At 32.8% G+C, this 25,559-nt stretch overlaps 2 protein-coding genes and 1 pseudogene across 2 annotated transcripts; all 3 read left to right on the top strand.

The window, feature by feature from the left end:
- Positions 1-1,942: 1,942 nt before the first annotated feature.
- Positions 1,943-6,858, top strand: LOC112789237 (lysine histidine transporter-like 8). Its single transcript, XM_025831046.3, is given in 7 exon segments — positions 1,943-2,043; positions 2,203-2,586; positions 3,616-3,749; positions 5,096-5,529; positions 6,102-6,233; positions 6,342-6,473; positions 6,475-6,858. Coding segments are annotated over 6 exon segments (1,551 nt in total). The 5' UTR covers positions 1,943-2,043; positions 2,203-2,221; the 3' UTR covers positions 6,829-6,858.
- A 15,512-nt stretch (positions 6,859-22,370) lies between these two features.
- On the top strand, positions 22,371-24,187 carry LOC112772363 (uncharacterized). The gene is made up of 2 exons (XM_025817298.1): positions 22,371-23,509; positions 23,596-24,187. Exons 1-2 carry the CDS (start codon positions 22,371-22,373, stop codon positions 24,185-24,187), a joined length of 1,731 nt encoding a protein of 576 aa, XP_025673083.1.
- A 375-nt stretch (positions 24,188-24,562) lies between these two features.
- LOC112772354 (sucrose transport protein SUC5-like) lies at positions 24,563-25,342 on the top strand (annotated as a pseudogene).
- The last annotated feature ends 217 nt before the right edge of the window (positions 25,343-25,559 follow it).

Below are 25,559 nucleotides of genomic sequence, written 5' to 3'. Positions count from 1 at the left end.
CGGGTATGGATTTTTCTTTATATCAAGATATATGATAATTTTTTTAATTACATACCATACAAAGGTATTTGTATTCTCTAATTTATCTAAAATAAAAGTTTTTCAAGATTAATTTAAAGATATTATTCATAATTTAATTTAATTTTATCACGTATCTTATTATTGATTCTTTACTTAATTTGTATTAAACCATTTTTTTATTAGTCCATAACAATAAAAATATAAAATAAAATATTTTTTTTATTTTTTATTTTTATTTTTTCATATTTTTATTATAATATTAGAACAATAGTATTTTTTTTTGAATAAGATAGCTTATTTTAGTTTTAATGAGAAAATTGAGTTTTTTTTTTATCATAAGTACTTTTTTTTTATGCATTTCTTCTTCTCTTTTGCCTATGCATTAATATTTTTTTACGTCACTGATTAGCTCATCCTCTCTTTTCTATCTTTCTGAATCTAATGAGTCATGGTATTTTTATTGAAGAAGATAAGTGTTTTTTCTTCTAATGAAATCATTATACTTTTTATACTTTTTTTTGTGTCATTTTTTTTTGTATTTTGTTACTATTTTGATACTTTTTTTTTCACCTTATCGATTAACCTATCATCTCCACCTTGTGTCTTTTCGAGTCTAATAAATCAAATATTACTGCATTCACTACTTATCTATTCTCATAGAAAAAACATATATTTTTCGTCACCTTCCGATAGTTCGTCACCCTTTGACATTTTACCATCTCTTTGCAATTTGTAATCTTTTCGGCAGTTTTAGGGTAGTTTTTCATCCTTCTAACAATTCCGTTTACACTTCTTTTTAGCAATTCTGTCAGCACTTTCTTCTGACAATTTCACCTTTTTCAGAGTTTTATTATGGTATTATCCATAACTAAAACTGTCAATCCTAATTGTCAACATTCTTCTTCTTCCTCAATGTTGTGCTTATATTGTGGCTGCGATGATCACACCGTTGATGTGCGTTACATTAAGTATGGCTACTCGCGCGGACTACCTACGCCACCTAATAAGTAGGACGACGAAATTTGATGACAAGGATCTTTCTTTCATTAAATTATCATCGATTTTTAATTTAACTATAAACTTTACTTGGAGATAACTATGTGAGCGCTCACCTTATTATTTAACGGTTATGAATTTTTCTTTATAACAAAATAATATGTAATAATTTTTTAACTATTTACTGTACAAAAGTATTTGTATTATCTAAAATAAAAATAGTTAAAGATTAATTTAAAAATATCACTCAAAATTTAATTAAATTTTATCACATATCTTATTTTTTATTATTTTTACTTAACTTGTTCTTTCAAACTAAAAAAAAAAGTATTGAAGGCCAATAATTTTATTTTATATTGACCAATAATATTTTTAATCAATAATTTAATCTCTTTAGTCTATCGTTTTAACAATATATTGTTAGTCTATACTCTATACTTTTAAATATAATTGATTAACTGCTGATGATAAACAATAAATTCTATTCGTATTCTAGCATTATTCAAACAACAATAGTAACAAAAGTATTTATTTGATAACACCTGAGGAAATGAAAATGATCAAGGCAAGTCACCTAGTTTTATGTTGTAAATTTGTTGTGAAAATGACTACTTATAACTAAAGATGCTTTATCTTTAGAAAAAAAAAAATATTCGGGTTAGATTTTTGTTCATCTAGAAGACTACTGGAACTAACGATTAACGAGAATCAGTTTGGGACAATTTTAAATATATAGTTAATGGTGGTTGATTATTAGATTAATCAAGGACAAAAAATAAAAAATAAGTTTTGTAATAAGTTGGAACTGAATCTTCTAAGTGCCAGCAATACTGTACTAGGCATATCTCACCCAAGTTGGTGGAACAAATTGCAACACGACAAATTAAGAGCCCTATATTGGTCATTTCAACTACCGCAGCTGGAACAGCAGTGTACCAGTCACATGAGAATATTTTCTCTTATATAAAGGGAGAGTCGAATCTCCCTTTCATCATTCGGTATAAGTCTTCATCTTTAAACTTCCAGGTACCTTCAATGTTCCTTCTCCCTAACTCTCTTATTCAATAGTCTCGTTAATTTCAACTATATAATCAAGGAATTGTATTATATTTCTTCCTCTCGTTTCGTTCAATTCCGTTCCACCAATAATCTCTGCATATTTTAATTTTTTCTCCTTGAATTCAGTTACTAAAATAAAATAATAATGGCGGAGGAGGAGGTGAAGGAAAGAAATTTCAGATCGGGAAGCAACTCCGATGCGATTCTGAAACCGCCATTGCCTCCTCATCAAGCTTCTACTTTGTTGATACACATTGATAATATCAATGAACATCAAAATCAACATCATCGTCGTCACTCTTCTTCTTCTTCCCAAATTTACCCTACTAATTCGGAATTCGAGGATGAACCTTCCTCTGGCCTTTCACAGCAGCAGGGTCCGAAAGATGAGTGGCTTCCAATCACGGAATCAAGAAATGGAAATGCATACTTTGCAGCGTTTCATATTCTCAATTCAAATATTGGATTTCAGGCTCTCATGCTTCCCGTTGCATTCGCCACTCTTGGTTGGTACGTAATCTAATTAAATTCATTATTAATTTGAATAAAAATAATCTCATCCAAGAAATTTTATTTGTTTATGGTTGAAGTAGCTTAAATCTAACAAATCTCACCTAACTTCCCTTGGTCGTCGTTCTATTAATAATTTACTGCTTGGAGTTAGATATGTGCATGTGTATGAAATATGATATATTATATGTCAGATTAATATAATTTTAATTCTCCGTATAATAATACGATATTATTATTATTATTATTGACTAGTATTACAAAGTACAAAAGGTTTTTATACAGAAAGAGTAGCTAGTATAGGTAGCAGAGTGAGATACGAAAACCATGACAATGATGCATGTGATACACGCACGTACATGTGTATGTGAATGTGATAGGAAAAAGAGAACAAAAAGAGGTAGCGCAAAATAAAAAGTCATAGGCCCAAATTAAAGCAAAAGCAATGCATCTGGAAAAAAGATGAAATATCTTCAAGAAAAAATTAAATATAGAGAAGTCTTTGACAGACTTTTATAACTACTACTCACACAATCTAGTAGTTGATTGATCAAACAATAATGACTATAATTTATTATCATGATGTATACTTAAAAAACTAATCACTAAATTAGTTATTTATATAAAATAAATATTTAAAATATATAAAATAATATATATTATTTTTATTTAATATATTGATTCATTTAATTATTTTTTTAAGTCTTTTTTAATGTATATCTGTATGACTATTTGACGAGAGAAATAATAATAATAATATAGCTAAAAATATCATATACAATAATGCAAATGGCTGATCGTTTGGTCTACATCTTTCACTTTCTATATATGTGGAATATAATTCACCAGAATTTATCATCATTACTCTTCTATATATATAGTTCTATATATATACTTACATAATTTATATAACACATGCATACATTTCCAGTACAGTATACTATTATTGTTATTGGACAAATTCCACAATAATGGAATAATAATTTGCGGAATATAAATTAATGAATAATGAAATGGAAATAATTGCAGGGCATGGGGTAGTGTATGTTTGTCTCTGGCATTTATTTGGCAGCTATACACCATATTTCTCCTTGTTGAGCTTCATGAATCAGTTCCTGGAAATCGGCACAGCAGATTCCTCGTTCTCGCTATGGCTGCTTTTGGTATAGCAATAACACAAACTTCCACTTTTATTATTCTACTAATTAAGCTAAGTTTGTTTCGAAAAGAAGAAATATGTTATTTCAACACGCTAATAAGATGATGGTCTTAATTAAGTAAAATTAATTATTTATGATAAAATAATATTTTTCTTTTGTTTTAAATTTTACAACCCACTTTAGCCATATATACAGTAGGAAGGCACTTTTTATCATTTGCTTGGATTATACTCTTATATATTTTGAAAGATTTTGTTAACAAATATCTTAATACCATAATTAAAAAATTATTATTTTCTTTAAATTAGTACATATTATATTAAATATATAATTTTTTAATATGCTTTTAAACTAATATCATTCCGAAACTCATCAACCAACATATTTCTAATTTTAATATGATGAATTCTAGAATCTTACCAAGACCAAATTAAGTAGTGGTATGATAGTGGATGTATTCCATTATATTTTTTTTCCACCTTAACTACATATATACTATATATTTTGTTCTCGCATACATCATCTGCTAGTAAAAATATTCTGAACGTGTTCCATTATTAATTTTCTTTTTCCAATGTAAAATTTGAAAATACTTGTTTTGAAAGTGCTATCTCATCAATTATAGGATGGCATGCACCAAAATTTTCTATATATGCCAGCCACTACACATGATACATCACTTCTACTTTCACTTAGCTTATTGATATATGGTCTATTTTATATATAGTTTTTGCCCATTTTTTAACAGAGCCCCACTGGGTCATCTAGAAATTAAACACCTCATTACCTTTATATATAGCACATATAAATATTTTCAACTTGATTTGATGCCAACATTTGGAGAAGATAACATACTTTAACTCATGTTGAAGTAGCTTTTAACAGCACTACACCTATTATATTATTCCAAGAAATCAATTTTCACATATTGAATAAAATAATTTTACATAAATTTTTAATTATTTTATAAAAATACAACAATTCATATTATTCTTTTCTATTAATTTAAATTTTTAAGACGAGAGGTTTTATAATATAATATCAGAATTATGACTTCTTATCAGTTTAAATTTTTAAGAGAATTGATATCATAACATGTTTATTACTACATATAATTAATTTTAAAATTTATCATTTAAAAGATAATCTAAATATATAAATTTAATTAAATAATTATATAAAATTTTTTATACAATCAGTATTATTAAAATTAAACTCCTAATTTAATTAAAACTTATTTATAATATTTATAACATGTGCTGTACTTTTAATAATTATAATTTTTTTGGCATGTTCTTTAAAAGAGTGGATTTTTCTAACACAAACCTAACCTGTTATATAAATGTTAGGTAAGAAACTAGGGAAGGTGGCAGCACTATTTCCGGTGAGTTACCTCTCCGGAGGAACGTGCGTAATCTTAATTATCACCGGTGGTGGAACCCTAGACCTACTATTCAAGACACTTTGTGAAAAGGATAATTGTACTCTCCACTCACTAACTGGAGTTCAGTGGTATTTGATCTTTACTTGCATAGCCATTCTCATAGCTCAGTTGCCAAACCTCAATTCAATGGCTGCTGTTTCCGCCGTCGGCTCTGTCGCCGCCATCGCCTATTGCACACTCTTTTGGGCCATCTCCGTCAAGACGGGTAAGCCCAATGATGACGTGTCCTATAGTACAACGATGCATGGAAGTAACGTGGCTAAGGCTAATGACGTTATGAATTCCATTGGAATCATTTTGCTTGCTTTCCGGGGCCATAATCTTATACTCGAAATACAGGTGAGTCATTAATTATATTCGAGCTTATAATTAGAAAAAAAATACACCAAAAAAAATGAGTTTATTCACATAAAAATATAGTTATAAAAATAATAGTTAAGTTTATGATTTTGAAAATTAGATCAAACCAATTTATTTATACAGGTTCATAAAAAATTAGTTACTAGACCGATTCACAGATTCAGTTTAAGATAAAAATTAATTTATAATGAACTAGAAAAAAACAGAAAATTGTTCAAAAATTAATAAATCCGTTAAATCAGTCCAATTTTATAATGGTAAATCGGTTTAATAAAAAAATTAAATAAAAATATATTTTATACAAAATATATTATTTTATTATATTTAAATCAACACCTATTAAACCTTAGTTAAACTTTTAAATTCTTAAACTTCTAATTCCTTTAATTTAACATTCAGTTCGGTTTTCAAAATTTTGACTAAGATTTCATAAATAAATTTATAATATTTGTTTAAACTACTTAACATGACATGTCTCTGTATTCTCACATTTGGGTAGAGACTCTATAATCAAATTAGATTGACATTTATGTATCTGGTTAATTACACAGGGAACGCTTCCATCAGATTTGAAAGAGAAATCCAACGTAAAAATGCGTAGAGGAGTGATCATTTCGTACGCAATAATTGCCATGTGCCTTTATCCCTTGGCTCTTCCCGGATTTTGGGCTTACGGAAAACAGGCAAGAATTTTAACTTAACTAATAATTTGCATCTATATATGTATATATATTCATTCATTACCACTATTAGTTTGACAAACTTGATGTATGTATGTTCCTTTGTTGCAGATTGAAAAAGACGGGCTATTAACTTCGTTTGTACACATGCACGCGCATCAAGTAACGAAGTTCACAATAGGAGCAATGTACTTTTTGGTAATTCTACATTGCCTGAGCAGCTACCAAGTGTATGCGATGCCATTTTTTTGACAACATTGAATTCAAAATCACAGCCAGAAAGAACAACAAGTGTCCAAGATGGGTCAAAACATGCATTCGTCTTTTCTTTGGAGGATTAACCTTCTTTGTAGCCGTGGCGTTTCCCTTCCTACCATCACTATCACTTCTTCTTCTTGGAATTGCATTCGTGCCAATGTCTTATGCATATCCATGTTTCATGTGAGTGGCCATTAAGAAACCTCGTACGAGAAGCTTCGCTTGGTGCTTCAACGTTGTTTTTGGTTGCTTAGGAATGTTTATTGCTGCTCTTTTGATAGCTTCTGCTTTGAAGACTCTAATTGATAAACGTCTCGATGCCAATTTCTTCAAACCGTAATTAATAACATGAATCAATTTAATTAATTAATTAATTAAACTAGCAGAATTAAGTTAAGTCATTGAAGGTTAATTTTTAATTAATTAATAACCAAAATATAGCTTGTCCATTGTTATTATTCACTGGTTTCTCAAATGAAAGAAGAATCGTTTTATAGAACAGACTTTAGATCATTTTTTATGTCCGTATGTACACAAAAATGCAATTCTGACTTCTGAGTATGTAAATATATTAAAGTTTGAATAGCTGTTTGTAGTGCTATTCAATCTATTAAAATGTCAAAATTATTTTGAAATGGAGTTATATATGATACATCATTCTCCTGTTTAGTGGGCTATGCACAACTCGTGAAGTAATATTTTTATTTTTATATATAGATATATATGTTTTCTATGATATAAAACAAAAGATTAAACATAGTTTAACGAATAAAAAAATTGTGTATAAATATTCTTTATAAGTTCGATTTTTATTTTAGCCATTTTAAAATTATTTGTGAAGGTGTGATAAACACATACAGTTCGATCAACTCGATTCGAACCAATTCGCTCTTACTCATTATGGTCAAATTTAATAACTGTGGTAATACATACATATAAATATGAAAAGTAACAAGTTTTTTTTTAAATAGTGTTAACAAGAGTGTATCCTCGTTATATATAGTTTTAAATTTCGATATGCAATAATGTAAAATATTTATATTATTATCCAATTAAATGTTTAAAATTATGAGTTACTCTGTTAATATAAAATTTAGTTATATTAACTTTTTTTTGGACTTGAGTTATATTTTATTAACTTGGATGGGTTGAAAATTAAATTTCTCGCATCTCATCCAACACCCGCCATATTCTACTCTTTTCCCTTTTTTTTTAGGACTTACTCCACTTTGTCCTCTCTACTTCTCTAATATCTAGAGTATGTTTTCCAGCAAAAACTTGAAATCCGTGATAAGAATCAAGCCCAAACTATTACACCAACTAAAATCTAGAGTTATTCATGAAATTTCGACTCCAAAAAATGACATGAATAGGGGGTACTGAGAAGCCTCTCTTTGAACTTAACACAGCAATTCAAGAGTTTTTGCTAAACACTAAGAAGAAAATTGATAGAAGATTGACTGAGGGATGCAATGTTATTGTTGTCATAGAGGTGTGGTGTGTGATACTCATATATTACAATCCAATACAAGTTCAATGCTTTAATTATAAAATGAAAAAGAATCTAATAAATTAATTTCAACAAAACCCTTATCAAGGAATTTTATATTATGCATCACAAGTTTATTATCATGCTAGAAGAACAAGCTGACCTCCAACAAAATAAATATTATAAGAAGTCATGCTAGAAGGACCTCAAGATTCTATGCCAAAGCTGCAACATAAAGGACTGTACAATATTCTAAACCAACCTTTTGACATAGTAGTAAAAGAAATCTGCTAGGAAGAAGGTCTGGACAATTTCTGATATAAGAACCATTGGCGGCCATAAACCATACCCCAAGGCAACCAACAAAAATGTTCACGGGTATCTAACACCTGTTACAAGAAATAGAATGTTAGTATCCTGTGAACTATACCAGTAAGAAATGTGCTAATAATGGCAGCAATACTCTATTGTCTAACCTACTATTCTATAACTGTATTTTTGGGACTTACTCCACTTTGTCCTCTCTACTTCTCTAATATCTGGAGTAGACTTTCCAGCAAAAACTTGAAATCCGTGATAAGAATCAAGCCCAAACTATTACACCAACTAAAATCTAGAGTTATTCATGAAATTTTGACTCCAAAAAATGACATGAATAGGGGGTACTGAGAAGCCTCTCTTTGAACTTAACACAGCAATTCAAGAGTTTCTGCTAAACACTAAGAAGAAAATTGATAGAAGATTGACTGAGGGATGCAATGTTATTGTTGTCATAGAGGTGTGGTGTGTGATACTCATATATCACAATCCAATACAAGTTCAATGCTTTAATGATAAAATGAAAAAAAAATCTAATAAATTAATTTCAACAAAACCTTTATCAAGGAATTTTATATTATGCATCACAAGTTTATTATCATGCTAGAAGAACAAGCTGACCTCCAACAAAATAAATATTATAAGAAGTCATGCTAGAAGGACCTCAAGATTCTATGCCAAAGCTGCAACATAAAGGACTGTACAATATTCTAAACGAACCTTTTGACATAGTAGTAAAAGAAATCTGTTAGGAAGAAGGTCTGGACAATTTCTGATATAAGAACCATCGGTGGCCATAAACCATACCCCAAGGCAACCAACAAAAATGTCCACGGGTATCTAACACCTGTTACAAGAAATAGAATGTTAGTATCCTGTGAACTATACCAGTAAGAAATGTGCTAATAATGGCAGCAATACTCTATTATCAAAACCTACTATTCTATAACTGTATTTTTGGGACTTACTCCACTTTGCCCTCTCTACTTCTCTAATATCTAGAGTAGGCTTTCAAGCAAAAACTTGAAATCCGTGATAAGAATCAAGCCCAAACTATTACACCAACTAAAATCTAGAGTTATTCATGAAATTTCGACTCCAAAAAATGACATGAATAGGGGGTACTGAGAAGCCTCTCTTTGAATGCTTTAATGATAAAATGAAAAAAAATCTAATAAATTAATTTCAACAAAACCCTTATCAAGGAATTTTATATTATGCATCACAAGTTTATTATCATGCTAGAAGAACAAGCTGACCTCCAACAAAATAAATATTATAAGAAGTCATGCTAGAAGGACCTCAAGATTCTATGCCAAAGCTGCAACATAAAGGACTGTACAATATTCTAAACCAACCTTTTGACATAGTAGTAAAAGAAATCTGCTAGGAAGAAGGTCTGGACAATTTCTGATATAAGAACCATCGGTGGCCATAAACCATACCCCAAGGCAACCAACAAAAATGTCCACGGGTATCTAACACCTGTTACAAGAAATAGAATGTTAGTATCCTATAAACTATACCAGTAAGAAATGTGCTAATAATGACAGCAATACTCTATTATCAAAACCTACTATTCTATAACTGTATTTTTGGGACTTACTCCACTTTGTCCTCTCTACTTCTCTAATATCTAGAGTAGGCTTTCAAGCAAAAACTTGAAATCCGTGATAAGAATCAAGCCCAAACTATTACACCAACTAAAATCTAGAGTTATTCATGAAATTTCGACTCCAAAAAATGACATGAATAGGGGGTACTGAGAAGCCTCTCTTTGAATGCTTTAATGATAAAATGAAAAAAAATCTAATAAATTAATTTCAACAAAACCCTTATCAAGGAATTTTATATTATGCATCACAAGTTTATTATCATGCTAGAAGAACAAGCTGACCTCCAATAAAATAAATATTATAAGAAGTCATGCTAGAAGGACCTCAAGATTCTATGCCAAAGCTGCAACATAAAGGACTGTACAATATTCTAAACCAACCTTTTGACATAGTAGTAAAAGAAATCTGCTAGGAAGAAGGTCTGGACAATTTCTGATATAAGAACCATCGGTGGCCATAAACCATACCCCAAGGCAACCAACAAAAATGTCCACGGGTATCTAACACCTGTTACAAGAAATAGAATGTTAGTATCCTGTGAACTATACCAGTAAGAAATGTGCTAATAATGGCAGCAATACTCTATTGTCTAACCTACTATTCTATAACTGTATTTTTGGGACTTACTCCACTTTGTCTTCTCTACTTCTCTAATATCTAGAGTAGGCTTTCCAGCAAAAACTTGAAATCCGTGATAAGAATCAAGCCCAAACTATTACACCAACTAAAATCTAGAGTTATTCATAAAATTTCGACTCCAAAAAATGACGTGAATAGGGGGTACTGAGAAGCCTCTCTTTGAACTTAACACAACAATTCAAGAGTTTCTGCTAAACACTAAGAAGAAAATTGATAGAAGATTGTTATTGTTGTCATAGAGGTGTGGTGTGTGATACTCATATATCACAATCCAATACAAGTTCAATGCTTTAATGATAAAATGAAAAAAAAATCTAATAAATTAATTTCAACAAAACCCTTATCAAGGAATTTTATATTATGCATCACAAGTTTATTATCATGCTAGAAGAACAAGCTGACCTACAACAAAATAAATATTATAAGAAGTAATGCTAGAAGGACCTCAAGATTCTATGCCAAAGCTGCAACATAAAGGACTGTACAATATTCTAAACCAACCTTTTGACATAGTAATAAAAGAAATCTGCTAGGAAGAAGGTCTGGACAATTTCTGATATAAGAACCATCGGTGGCCATAAACCATACCCCAAGGCAACCAACAAAAATGTCCACGGGTATCTAACACCTGTTACAAGAAATAGAATGTTAGTATCCTGTGAACTATACCAGTAAGAAATGTGCTAATAATGGCAGCAATACTCTATTGTCTAACCTACTATTCTATAACTGTATTTTTGGGACTTACTCCACTTTGTCCTCTCTACTTCTCTAATATCTAGAGCAGGCTTTCCAGCAAAAACTTGAAATCCGTGATAAGAATCAAGCCCAAACTATTACACCAACTAAAATCTAGAGTTATTCATAAAATTTCGACTCCAAAAAATGACGTGAATAGGGGGTACTGAGAAGCCTTTCTTTTAACTTAACACAACAATTCTAATAATGGCAGCAATACTCTATTGTCTAACCTACTATTCTATAACTGTATTTTTGGGACTTACTCCACTTTGTCTTCTCTACTTCTCTAATATTTAGAGTAGGCTTTCCAGCAAAAACTTGAAATTCGTGATAAGAATCAAGTACAAACTGTTACACCAACTAAAATCTAGAGTTATTCATGAAATTTCGACTCCAAAAAATGACATGAATAGGGGGTACTGAGAAGCCTCTCTTTGAACTTAACACATCAATTCAAGAGTTTTTGCTAAACACTAAGAAGAAAATTGATAGAAGATTGTTATTGTTGTCATAGAGGTGTGGTGTGTGATACTCATATATCACAATCCAATACAAGTTCAATGCTTTAATGATAAAATGAAAAAAAAATCTAATAAATTAATTTCAACAAAACCCTTATCAAGGAATTTTATATTATGCATCACAAGTTTATTATCATGCTAGAAGAACAAGCTGACCTACAACAAAATAAATATTATAAGAAGTAATGCTAGAAGGACCTCAAGATTCTATGCCAAAGCTGCAACATAAAGGACTGTACAATATTCTAAACCAACCTTTTGACATAGTAATAAAAGAAATCTGCTAGGAAGAAGGTCTGGACAATTTCTGATATAAGAACCATCGGTGGCCATAAACCATACCCCAAGGCAACCAACAAAAATGTCCACGGGTATCTAACACCTGTTACAAGAAATAGAATGTTAGTATCCTGTGAACTATACCAGTAAGAAATGTGCTAATAATGGCAGCAATACTCTATTGTCTAACCTACTATTCTATAACTGTATTTTTGGGACTTACTCCACTTTGTCCTCTCTACTTCTCTAATATCTAGAGCAGGCTTTCCAGCAAAAACTTGAAATCCGTGATAAGAATCAAGCCCAAACTATTACACCAACTAAAATCTAGAGTTATTCATAAAATTTCGACTCCAAAAAATGACGTGAATAGGGGGTACTGAGAAGCCTCTCTTTGAACTTAACACAACAATTCAAGAGTTTCTGCTAAACACTAAGAAAAAAATTGATAGAAGATTGTTATTGTTGTCATAGAAGTGTGGTGTGTGATACTCATATATCACAATCCAATACAAGTTCAATGCTTTAATGATAAAATGAAAAAAAATCTAATAAATTAATTTCAACAAAACCCTTATCAAGGAATTTTATATTATGCATCACAAGTTTATTATCATGCTAGAAGAACAAGCTGACCTCCAACAAAATAAATATTATAAGAAGTCATGCTAGAAGGACCTCAAGATTCTATGTCAAAGCTGCAACATAAAGGACTGTACAATATTCTAAACCAACCTTTTGACATAGTAGTAAAAGAAATCTGCTAGGAAGAAGGTCTGGACAATTTCTGATGTAAGAACCATCGGTGGCCATAAACCATATCCCAAGGCAACCAACAAAAATGTCCACGGGTATCTAACACCTGTTACAAGAAATAGAATGTTAGTATCCTGTGAACTATACCAGTAAGAAATGTGCTAATAATGGCAGCAATACTCTATTGTCTAACCTACTATTCTATAACTGTATTTTTGGGACTTACTCCACTTTGTCCTCTCTACTTCTCTAATATCTAGAGTAGGCTTTCCAGCAAAAACTTGAAATCCGTGATAAGAATCAAGCCCAAACTATTACACCAACTAAAATCTAGAGTTATTCATAAAATTTCGACTCCAAAAAATGACATGAATAGGGGGTACTGAGAAGCCTCTCTTTGAACTTAACACAACAATTCAAGAGTTTCTGCTAAACACTAAGAAGAAAATTGATAGAAGATTGTTATTGTTGTCATAGAAGTGTGGTGTGTGATACTCATATATCACAATCCAATACAAGTTCAATGCTTTAATGATAAAATGAAAAAAAAATCTAATAAATTAATTTCAACAAAACCCTTATCAAGGAATTTTATATTATGCATCACAAGTTTATTATCATGCTAGAAGAACAAGCTGACCTACAACAAAATAAATATTATAAGAAGTCATGCTAGAAGGACCTCAAGATTCTATGCCAAAGCTGTAACATAAAGGACTGTACAATATTCTAAACCAACCTTTTGACATAGTAGTAAAAGAAATCTGCTAGGAAGAAGGTCTGGACAATTTCTGATATAAGAACCATCGGTGGCCATAAACCATACACCAAGGCAACCAACAAAAATGTCCACGGGTATCTAACACCTGTTACAAAAAATAGAATGTTAGTATCATGTGAACTATACCAGTAAAAAATGTGCTAATAATGGCAGCAATACTCTATTGTCTAACCTACTATTCTATAACTGTATTTTTGGGACTTACTCCACTTTGTCCTCTCTACTTCTCTAATATCTAGAGTAGGCTTTCCAGCAAAAACTTGAAATCCGTGATAAGAATCAAGCCCAAACTATTACACCAACTAAAATCTAGAGTTATTCATAAAATTTTGACTCCAAAAAATGACATGAATAGGGGGTACTGAGAAGCCTCTCTTTGAACTTAACACAGCAATTCAAGAGTTTCTGCTAAACACTAAGAAGAAAATTGATAGAAGATTGACTGAGGGATGCAATGTTATTGTTGTCATAGAGGTGTGGTGTGTGATACTCATATATCAATTTCCAATACAAGTTCAATGCTTTAATGATAAAATGAAAAAAATCTAATAAATTAATTTCAACAAAACCCTTGTCAAGGAATTTTATATTATGCATCACAAGTTTATTATCATGCTAGAAGAACAAGCTGACCTCCAACAAAATAAATATTATAAGAAGTCATGCTAGAAGGACCTCAAGATTCTATGCCAAAGCTGCAACATAAAGGACTGTACAATATTCTAAACCAACCTTTTGACATAGTAGTAAAAGAAATCTGCTAGGAAGAAGGTCTGGACAATTTCTGATATAAGAACCATCGGTGGCCATAAACCATACCCCAAGGCAACCAACAAAAATGTCCACAGGTATCTAACACCTGTTACAAGAAATAGAATGTTAGTATCCTGTGAACTATACCAGTAAGAAATGTGCTAATAATGGCAGCAATACTCTATTGTCTAACCTACTATTTTATAACTGTATTTTTGGGACTTACTCCACTTTGTCCTCTCTACTTCTCTAATATCTAGAGTAGGCTTTCCAGCAAAAACTTGAAATCCGTGATGAGAATCAAGCCCAAACTATTACACCAACTAAAATCTAGAGTTATTCATGAAATTTCGACTCCAAAAAATGACATCAATAGGGGGTACTGAGAAGCCTCTCTTTGAACTTAACACAGCAATTCAAGAGTTTCTGCTAAACACTAAGAAGAAAATTGATAGAAGATTGTTATTGTTGTCATAGAGGTGTGGTGTGTGATACTCATATATCACAATCCAATACAAGTTCAATGCTTTAATGATAAAATGAAAAAAAAATCTAATAAATTAATTTCAACAAAACCCTTATCAAGGAATTTTATATTATGCATCACAAGTTTATTATCATGCTAGAAGAACAAGCTGACCTCCAACAAAATAAATATTATAAGAAGTCTAACTAGAAGGACCTCAAGATTCTATGCCAAAGCTGCAACATAAAGGACTGTACAATATTCTAAACCAACCTTTTGACATAGTAGTAAAAAAATCTGCTAGGAAGAAGGTCTGGACAATTTCTGATATAAGAACCATCGGTGGCCATAAACCATACCCCAAGGCAACCAATAAAAATGTCCACGGGTATCTAACACCTGTTACAAGAAATAGAATGTTAGTATCCTGTGAACTATACCAGTAAGAAATGTGCTAATAATGGCAGCAATACTCTATTATAAAAACCTACTATTCTATAACTGTATTTTTGGGACTTACTCCACTTTGTCCTCTCTACTTCTCTAATATCTAGAGTAGGCTTTCCAGCAAAAACTTGAAATCTGTGATAAGAATCAAGCCCAAACTATTACACCAACTAAAATCTAGAGTTATTCATGAAATTTCGACTCCAAAAAATGACATGAATAGGGGGTACTGAGAAGCCTCTCTTTGAATGCTTTAATGATAAAATGAAAAAAAATCTAATAAATTAATTTCAACAAAACCCTTATCAAGGAATTTTATATTATGCATCACAAGTTTATTATCATGCTAGAAGAACAAGCTGACCTCCAACAAAATAAATATTATAAGAAGTCATGCTAGAAGGACCTCAAGATTCTATGCCAAAGCTGTAACATAAAGGACTGTACAATATTCTAAACCAACCTTTTGACATAGAAGTAAAAGAAATCTGCTAGGAAGAAGGTTTGGACAATTTCTGATATAAGAACCATCGGTGGCCATAAACTATACCCCAAGGCAACCAGCAAAAATGTCCACGGGTATCTAACACCTGTTACAAGAAATAGAATGTTAGTATCATGTGAACTATACCAGTAAGAAATGTGCTATTAATGGCAGCAAAAACTCTATTGTCTAACCTACTATTCTATAACTGTATTTTTGGGACTTACTCCACTTTGTCCTCTCTACTTCTCTAATATCTAGAGTAGGCTTTCCAGCAAAAACTTGAAATCCGTGATAAGAATGAATCCCAAACTATTACACAAACTAAAATCTAGAGTTATTCATGAAATTTCGACTCCAAAAAATGACATGAATAGTGGTACTGAGAAGCCTCTCTTTGAACTTAACACAGCAATTCAAGAGTTTCTGCTAAACACTAAGAAGAAAATTGATAGAAGATTGACTGAGGGATGCAATGTTATTGTTGTCATAGAGGTGTGGTGTGTGATACTCATATATCACAATCCAATACAAGTTCAATGCTTTAATGATAAAATGAAAAAAATCTAATAAATTAATTTCAATAAAACCCTTGTCAAGGAATTTTATATTATGCATCACAAGTTTATTATCATGCTAGAAGAACAAGCTGACCTCCAACAAAATAAATATTATAAGAAGTCATGCTAGAAGGACCTCAAGATTCTATGCCAAAGCTGCAACATAAAGGACTGTACAATATTCTAAACCAACCTTTTGACATAGTAGTAAAAGAAATCTGCTAGGAAGAAGGTCTGGACAATTTCTGATATAAGAACCATCGGTGGCCATAAATCATACCCCAAGGCAACCAACAAAAATGTCCACGGGTATCTAACACCTGTTACAAGAAATAGAATGTTAGTATCCTGTGAACTATACTAGTAAGAAATGTGCTAATAATGGCAGCAATACTCTATTGTCTAACCTACTATTCTATAACTGTATTTTTGGGACTTACTCCACTTTGTCTTCACTACTTCTCTAATATCTAGAGTAGGCTTTCCAGCAAAAACTTAAAATCCGTGATAAGAATCAAGCCCAAATTATTACACCAACTAAAATCTAGAATTATTCATGAAATTTCGACTCAAAAAAATGACATGAATAGGGGGTACTGAGAAGCCTCTCTTTGAACTTAACACAGCAATTCAAGAGTTTCTGCTAAACACTAATAAGAAAATTGATAGAAGATTGACTGAGGGATGCAATGTTATTGTTGTCATAGAGGTGTGGTGTGTTATACTCATATATCACAATCCAATACAAGTTCAATGCTTTAATGATAAAATAAAAAAATCTAATAAATTAATTTCAACAAAACCCTTATCAAGGAATTTTATATTATGCATCACAAGTTTATTATCATGCTAGAAGAACAAGCTATGTTCCAACAAAATAAATATTATAAGAACTCATGCTAGAAGGACCTCAAGATTCTATGCCAAAGCTGCAACATAAAGGACTGTACAATATTCTAAACCAACCTTTTGACATAGTAGTAAAAGAAATCTGCTAGGAAGAAGGTCTGGACAATTTCTGATATAAGAACCATCGGTGGCCATAAATCATACCCCAAGGCAACCAACAAAAATGTCCACGGGTATCTAACACCTGTTACAAGAAATAGAATGTTAGTATCCTGTGAACTATACCAGTAAGAAATGTGCTAATAATGGCAGCAATACTCTATTGTCTAACCTACTATTCTATAACTGTATTTTTGGGACTTACTCCACTTTGTCTTCTCTACTTCTCTAATATCTAGAGTAGGCTTTCCAGCAAAAACTTGAAATCCGTGATAAGAATCAAGCCCAAATTATTACACCAACTAAAATCTAGAATTATTCATGAAATTTCGACTCAAAAAAATGACATGAATAGGGGGTACTGAGAAGCCTCTCTTTGAACTTAACACAGCAATTCAAGAGTTTCTGCTAAACACTAATAAGAAAATTGATAGAAGATTGACTGAGGGATGCAATGTTATTGTTGTCATAGAGGTGTGGTGTGTTATACTCATATATCACAATCCAATACAAGTTCAATGCTTTAATGATAAAATAAAAAAATCTAATAAATTAATTTCAACAAAACCCTTATCAAGGAATTTTATATTATGCATCACAAGTTTATTATCATGCTAGAAGAACAAGCTGACCTCCAACAAAATAAATATTATAAGAAGTCATGCTAGAAGGACCTCAAGATTCTATGCCAAAGCTGTAACATAAAGGACTGTACAATATTCTAAACCAACCTTTTGACATAGAAGTAAAAGAAATCTGCTAGGAAGAAGGTTTGGACAATTTCTGATATAAGAACCATCGGTGGCCATAAACTATACCCCAAGGCAACCAGCAAAAATGTCCACGGGTATCTAACACCTGTTACAAGAAATAGAATGTTAGTATCATGTGAACTATACCAGTAAGAAATGTGCTATTAATGGCAGCAATACTCTATTGTCTAACCTACTATTCTATAACTGTATTTTTGGGACTTACTCCACTTTGTCCTCTCTACTTCTCTAATATCTAGAGTAGGCTTTCCAGCAAAAACTTGAAATCCGTGATAAGAATGAATCCCAAACTATTACACAAACTAAAATCTAGAGTTATTCATGAAATTTCGACTCCAAAAAATGACATGAATAGTGGTACTGAGAAGCCTCTCTTTGAACTTAACACAGCAATTCAAGAGTTTCTGCTAAACACTAAGAAGAAAATTGATAGAAGATTGACTGAGGGATGCAATGTTATTGTTGTCATAGAGGTGTGGTGTGTGATACTCATATATCACAATCCAATACAAGTTCAATGCTTTAATGATAAAATGAAAAAAATCTAATAAATTAATTTCAATAAAACCCTTGTCAAGGAATTTTATATTATGCATCACAAGTTTATTATCATGCTAGAAGAACAAGCTGACCTCCAACAAAATAAATATTATAAGAAGTCATGCTAGAAGGACCTCAAGATTCTATGCCAAAGCTGCAACATAAAGGACTGTACAATATTCTAAACCAACCTTTTGACATAGTAGTAAAAGAAATCTGCTAGGAAGAAGGTCTGGACAATTTCTGATATAAGAACCATCGGTGGCCATAAATCATACCCCAAGGCAACCAACAAAAATGTCCACGGGTATCTAACACCTGTTACAAGAAATAGAATGTTAGTATCCTGTGAACTATACTAGTAAGAAATGTGCTAATAATGGCAGCAATACTCTATTGTCTAACCTACTATTCTATAACTGTATTTTTGGGACTTACTCCACTTTGTCTTCACTACTTCTCTAATATCTAGAGTAGGCTTTCCAGCAAAAACTTAAAATCCGTGATAAGAATCAAGCCCAAATTATTACACCAACTAAAATCTAGAATTATTCATGAAATTTCGACTCAAAAAAATGACATGAATAGGGGGTACTGAGAAGCCTCTCTTTGAACTTAACACAGCAATTCAAGAGTTTCTGCTAAACACTAATAAGAAAATTGATAGAAGATTGACTGAGGGATGCAATGTTATTGTTGTCATAGAGGTGTGGTGTGTTATACTCATATATCACAATCCAATACAAGTTCAATGCTTTAATGATAAAATAAAAAAATCTAATAAATTAATTTCAACAAAACCCTTATCAAGGAATTTTATATTATGCATCACAAGTTTATTATCATGCTAGAAGAACAAGCTGTGTTCCAACAAAATAAATATTATAAGAACTCATGCTAGAAGGACCTCAAGATTCTATGCCAAAGCTGCAACATAAAGGACTGTACAATATTCTAAACCAACCTTTTGACATAGTAGTAAAAGAAATCTGCTAGGAAGAAGGTCTGGACAATTTCTGATATAAGAACCATCGGTGGCCATAAATCATACCCCAAGGCAACCAACAAAAATGTCCACGTGTATCTAACACCTGTTACAAGAAATAGAATGTTAGTATCCTGTGAACTATACCAGTAAGAAATGTGCTAATAATGGCAGCAATACTCTATTGTCTAACCTACTATTCTATAACTGTATTTTTGGGACTTACTCCACTTTGTCTTCTCTACTTCTCTAATATCTAGAGTAGGCTTTCCAGCAAAAACTTGAAATCCGTGATAAGAATCAAGCCCAAATTATTACACCAACTAAAATCTAGAATTATTCATGAAATTTCGACTCAAAAAAATGACATGAATAGGGGGTACTGAGAAGCCTCTTTTTGAACTTAACACAGCAATTCAAGAGTTTCTGCTAAACACTAATAAGAAAATTGATAGAAGATTGACTGAGGGATGCAATGTTATTGTTGTCATAGAGGTGTGGTGTGTTATACTCATATATCACAATCCAATACAAGTTCAATGCTTTAATGATAAAATAAAAAAATCTAATAAATTAATTTCAACAAAACCCTTATCAAGGAATTTTATATTATGCATCACAAGTTTATTATCATACTAGAAGAACAAGCTGACCTCCAACAAAATAAATATTATAAGAACTCATGCTAGAAGGACCTCAAGATTCTATGCCAAAGCTGCAACATAAAGGACTGTACAATATTCTAAACCAACCTTTTGACATAGTAGTAAAAGAAATCTGCTAGGAAGAAGGTCTGGACAATTTCTGATATAAGAACCATCGGTGGCCATAAACCATACCCCAAGGCAACCAACAAAAATGTCCACGGGTATCTAACACCTGTTACAAGAAATAGAATGTTAGTATCCTGTGAACTATACCAGTAAGAAATGTGCTAATAATGGCAGCAATACTCTATTGTCTAACTTGCTATCTATCAAAATCGATGTAACTTAAATTTAAAAACTCAGCGAAAAAAAATTTGACAGGAAAATCACATACAGGCAAAACACAAATTCTCTAACAGATCTTCCAGAGGAATGACATCAAAATTGTACCATTGAAAATGAAAGAAATAAACTTATAATAATGTTAATTTACACCCTTGGCCAAGAATTCTAGTAAAAAAAACATTAATTATTACAGCAATAGTTATAACCAAATTTACAAATGAATTAAATTCTTGACCAATATATTTCACCATAATAAATATCTAAACAATATATTTAGAACATAATAGACTTTTTCAAATATAGAAATAAAATAATATTTTTTTAATTTTTAACTAATTATTCTATAAAAGTGTAGATCAATTTTTAAATAATCTAACCTTGTTTATGTTATTTATAACTCAAATTAATTAACATAACCTTCATACTCCCCTCTTCTATTATAAAACTCCCACACCCCTTCCCCTTAACTCCACAGCCTAACACACAATTCACGAACACACACTACTTAAATTAAACTCTTTCAAACACAGTAACACCTAAGAAGTACGGACACACCAAATTACTGCCGTGTCCACGTATCGGACACGCGGTGGACACCGACACGCGGTGGACACGCGGTGGACATGTGTCCGACACACCTGAGCACGTGTCGCAAAAAAAAAAATTTTTTTACTCGGACACGCCATGACACGGCACTGGACACACGAGGACACGGCACTGGACACACGAGGACCCGGCATTGGACACGCCAGGACACGATTGGCATGTAAAAATTGCAGAATTTTTTTTAAAAAAAAATTACCTTTAACCCAAAAAAATCTTGGACCCCATAAGCACAAGGAGTCTCTCACACATTTTAAATAACTCATAAAAAAACAACCCTCATTTTTTACACGACCCTTCACCTTCAGAGCATAGCAAAAGTCACCCTCCTCCACGCACCGTCCTCTGCACGCAAGTCCTCTGCGCGCCGGTCCTCTGCACGCAAGTCCTCTGCAGGCCGGTCCTCTGTGCATTGCTCCTCCGGCGATGCTCCTCTGTGAGTCGCTCCACTGCACGCCGCTCCTTCTACCTCTGTGCGCTCATCTCCCTATGTTCTCATCTTCTTTGCTTCGTGCTTTTCTCCTCTCTGCTTTGCTCCTCTTCACCGGTGGCACTCTTTTGCCACAATAGTTGTTGCAAATCGTTGCTTGCAGCAACTTAGCAACTTAGGGGTTGAGGTAATTTCTTTTGAACTTTTATTTTATCGTTAGAATGTTAGCTCACTAAGTCTATACTCCATAGTTACTAGTTACTACAAATAGTTACTTGTTATCTGCATTATTGATTTTTTATTTTTTTTTATTAAATTATTTAGGAATGATGAGTTCTCTTGGGGTTACTGGAACTGAAAAAAATGAGGACTCTGCGGATAAGCCTTTATGAAAATTTGTTGTGAAAAAAAATAAGGTTGAAGGGGGAGGTAATTTTGAGTTTGAATGCAAGTATTGTGAAGTTGCATTTAGAGGCTCTTACACTAGGGTGAGAGCACATCTCTTGAAAATTCCAGGAAAGGGAATAAGGGTCTGTCAAAAAATCACTGCAGTGAAGCTTCAAGAATTGAGAAAATTAGATAATGAAGCTACATTGTTGAGTGAAAGTGCAAAGCCCAAATCTATTCCTCTTCCACCCTCTAATGATGAAGGTAGTTCGAAAAAGAGAAAGGGTCCAGGAACAATAGATCACTCATTCAATATGAAAGATAGAGATACTTTAGATTTAGAAATTGCTAGAATGTTTTACTCTTCTGGATTACCATTTCATCTAGCAAGGAACCCTCACTTTATCAAAGCTTTCTCTTTTGCTTCTAACAAAAATCTAGATGGTTATATTCCCCCGGGCTATAACAAGTTAAGGACAACTTTGCTTGAGAGAGAAAGGGAGCATGTGGAAAGGATGTTGGAGCCAATAAAAAATTCATGGAGTCAAAAAGGAGTAAGCATTGTAAGTGATGGGTGGAGTGATCCGCAAAGAAGGCATCTTCTTAATTTTATGGCTGTGACTGAAAGTGGACCTATGTTTTTGAAAGCCATAGATTGTTCGGATGAGATCAAAGACAAAGATTTTATTGCAAGCAAAATGAGAGAAGTGATTATGGAAGTTGGTGTCTCAAATGTTGTGCAAATTGTGACGGACAATGCACCTGTGTGTAAGGCTGCTGGATTATTGATTGAGGCTGAGTTTCCTACTATATATTGGACTCCTTGTGTTGTTCATACACTTAATCTTGCCTTGAAGAATATTTGTGCAGCCAAGAACACCGAGAGGAATAATATTGTTTATCAAGAATGTTGTTGGATTACACAAGTTGCTGAAGATGCTATTTTCATTAAAAATTTCATTGTGAATCATCATATGAGGTTATCGATTTTTAATGAATTTGTATCATTGAAACTACTTAATATTGCTCCTACACGATTTGCCTCTACCATTGTGATGCTCAAGAGGTTCAAATTAATAAAGTTTAGACTCAAAGAGATGGTGATTAGTGAGAAGTGGTCCTCCTACAAGGAAGATGATGTGGGGAAGGCTGAATTTGTTAAAGAGAAGATTTTGAGTGATAATTGGTGGCAAAAGGTGGATTACATCCTTTCTTTTACTGATCCTATTTATGATGTTTTAAGAAGCACTGATACGGATACTCCTAGTCTCCATTTAGTGTATGAAATGTGGGATTCAATGATTGAAAAGGTGAAAAAGGTCATATATCACTATGAGAGAAAGGATGAAAGTGAGGAATCAACATTTTTCAATGTTGTGAACTCAATATTAATTGAGCGTTGGACAAAAAGTAGTACACCTCTTCATTGTTTTGCACATTCCTTGAATCCAAGGTAATATTGAAACTTTTTTACAATTTTTTTCGTTTAAATAGATTTGCTTAAACCATGTATAATTTTATTCCTTAAAAATTATATAGGTATTATAGTCATCAATGGCTAAGACAAGACTCTAGACGTGTTCCTCCTCATCAAGATGTGGAACTTACTAATGAGAGAGTGAAGTGCTTGAAAAGATATTTCCCTGATGCTGAAGATAGGAGAAAAGTAAACTTAGAGTTTGCTAATTTTTCAGGTGGTAGAGAGGGGTTTGATGATTGTGACTCTTTGAATGATAGAGGTGTGCTAGATGCAAAATCTTGGTGGCTAGTTCATGGTGTTCATGCTCCAACTCTTCAAAAGATTACTCTCAAACTACTTGGGCAACCATCTTCATCTTCTTGTTGTGAGAGAAATTGGAGCACTTACTCTTTTATTCATTCTCTCAAAAGAAATAAGATAAAACCCAAACGAGCTGAGAATTTAGTGTTTGTGCATACCAATCTTCGTCTCATGTCAAGGAAAACTCCCCAATACAAGAAAGGAGAAACAATGATGTGGGATATTGCGGGAGATGATTTTTCACCAATTGATGAAGATAATGGGGTCCTAGAAATTGCTAGTCTTTCTCTTGATGAACCGGAGTTGGAAGCTGTTCTTTTTGTCAATGAAAAAAATGAAGTTATTTTTTAGATGATCACTGTAGTTAGCTTTTTTTGGATATATCATTAGAATTGATGCCCCATATTTTTTTGGAAAGGATATGAAAATAGGAAGTAGTGAAGTTCAAAAGATAGTTAAAGAATACTCCATGTGTTTTTTTTTTTTTGAGGGGTTAGGAAGTGATTATAAGTTCAATTGTAAATTTTGACTTCATATTATATATATGATATATATTATGACTTTTGATTTTTTTCTTAAAATTTAATATATATATGCCATGTCCGTGTCCGGTAAAATTTTAATTTTGGTGTGTTTCCGTGTCCGTGTCCGTGTCGTGTCCCGTGTCCGTGTCCGTGTTTGTGCTTCTTAGAATAACACACACTACTTACTCTTTCAAAAAAAACAATGGAGTTCCTTTCTCTCAACTTAGAGAACCAGTCTGCACTACCACCAAAGCCGAATCTTCTACGTCAGATCATCGTCGTGGCGTCTATCGCCGCCGGTGTTCAGTTTGGGTGGGCTCTACAGTTATCCTTACTGATGCCGTACGTTCACCTCCTTGGTATCCCACACGCTTCCGCAGCTTACACATCTTATTTTGCGGATCCAAAAGTGGGATGCTCGTGCAGCCCATAGTAGGCTACTATAGTGACCGCTGCACGTCGCGGTTTGGATGCCGGCGGCCTTTCATTGCTGCCGGAGCCTTAGCGGTCGCCATTGCAGTGCTCCTTATAGGCTACGCTGCTGACATGGGACACATGTTTGGTGACTCGCTCGAGAAGAAGGCCCGCCTGCGCGCCATAGCCATCTTCGTGGTCGGGTTCTGGATCCTCGACGTTGCCAACAACATGCTTCAAGCTCCATGCCGGACACTTCTCGCCGACCTCGCCGCCGGAGACCAACGGAAAATGCGGATGGCCAACGCTGGCTTCTCCTTTTTCATGGGGGTGGGAAACGTCCTAGGATACGCCGCCGGTTCCTACAGCGGTCTCCATCACATCTTCCCGTTCACAAGAACGAAAGCTTGCGATGTGTACTGCGCCCACCTGAAAAGCTGCTTCTTCGGTTTCAATCACGCTGTTGCTAACCCTATACGTGAAAGAGGAACCACTCTCGCCGCAGAAATCAACGGCGGCGGCGGACGCCGAGATTAAAGAGAAATCAGAAGGCATGGATAAGCATTAATGAATTATGGTAATAAAATGTATATCTAATTATTCTGTGAGAACTAAGCCTAAAAATATATTTTGTTATTTAATGTAACTATGGTTGACATAAGACACCTGTATGAGGGATTGTTTGGTTGGCATAAAACACCTGTATGAAGGATTGTTTGTTGAAAGTTATTGTAAATTGTTACTGTTTATTATGATTTTTTTATTTTTGTGTACTGTGAGTATTT

The sequence above is a fragment of the Arachis hypogaea genome, chromosome 3 (assembly GCF_003086295.3).
Source record: "Arachis hypogaea cultivar Tifrunner chromosome 3, arahy.Tifrunner.gnm2.J5K5, whole genome shotgun sequence".
In the NCBI taxonomy this organism is placed as follows: domain Eukaryota; kingdom Viridiplantae; phylum Streptophyta; class Magnoliopsida; order Fabales; family Fabaceae; genus Arachis; species Arachis hypogaea.
The sequence above is the reverse complement of the archived record's forward strand: the minus strand, read 5'-3'. Positions and strand labels throughout refer to the sequence as shown.

Coding starts and splice junctions, on each gene's coding strand:
- LOC112772363 (XM_025817298.1), top strand. CDS start 22,371: ATGAAAGATAGAGATACTTTAGATTTAGAAATTGCTAGAATGTTTTAC. Junction 23,510..23,595: donor GCACATTCCTTGAATCCAAG/GTAATATTGAAA, acceptor AAAATTATATAG/GTATTATAGTCATCAATGGC.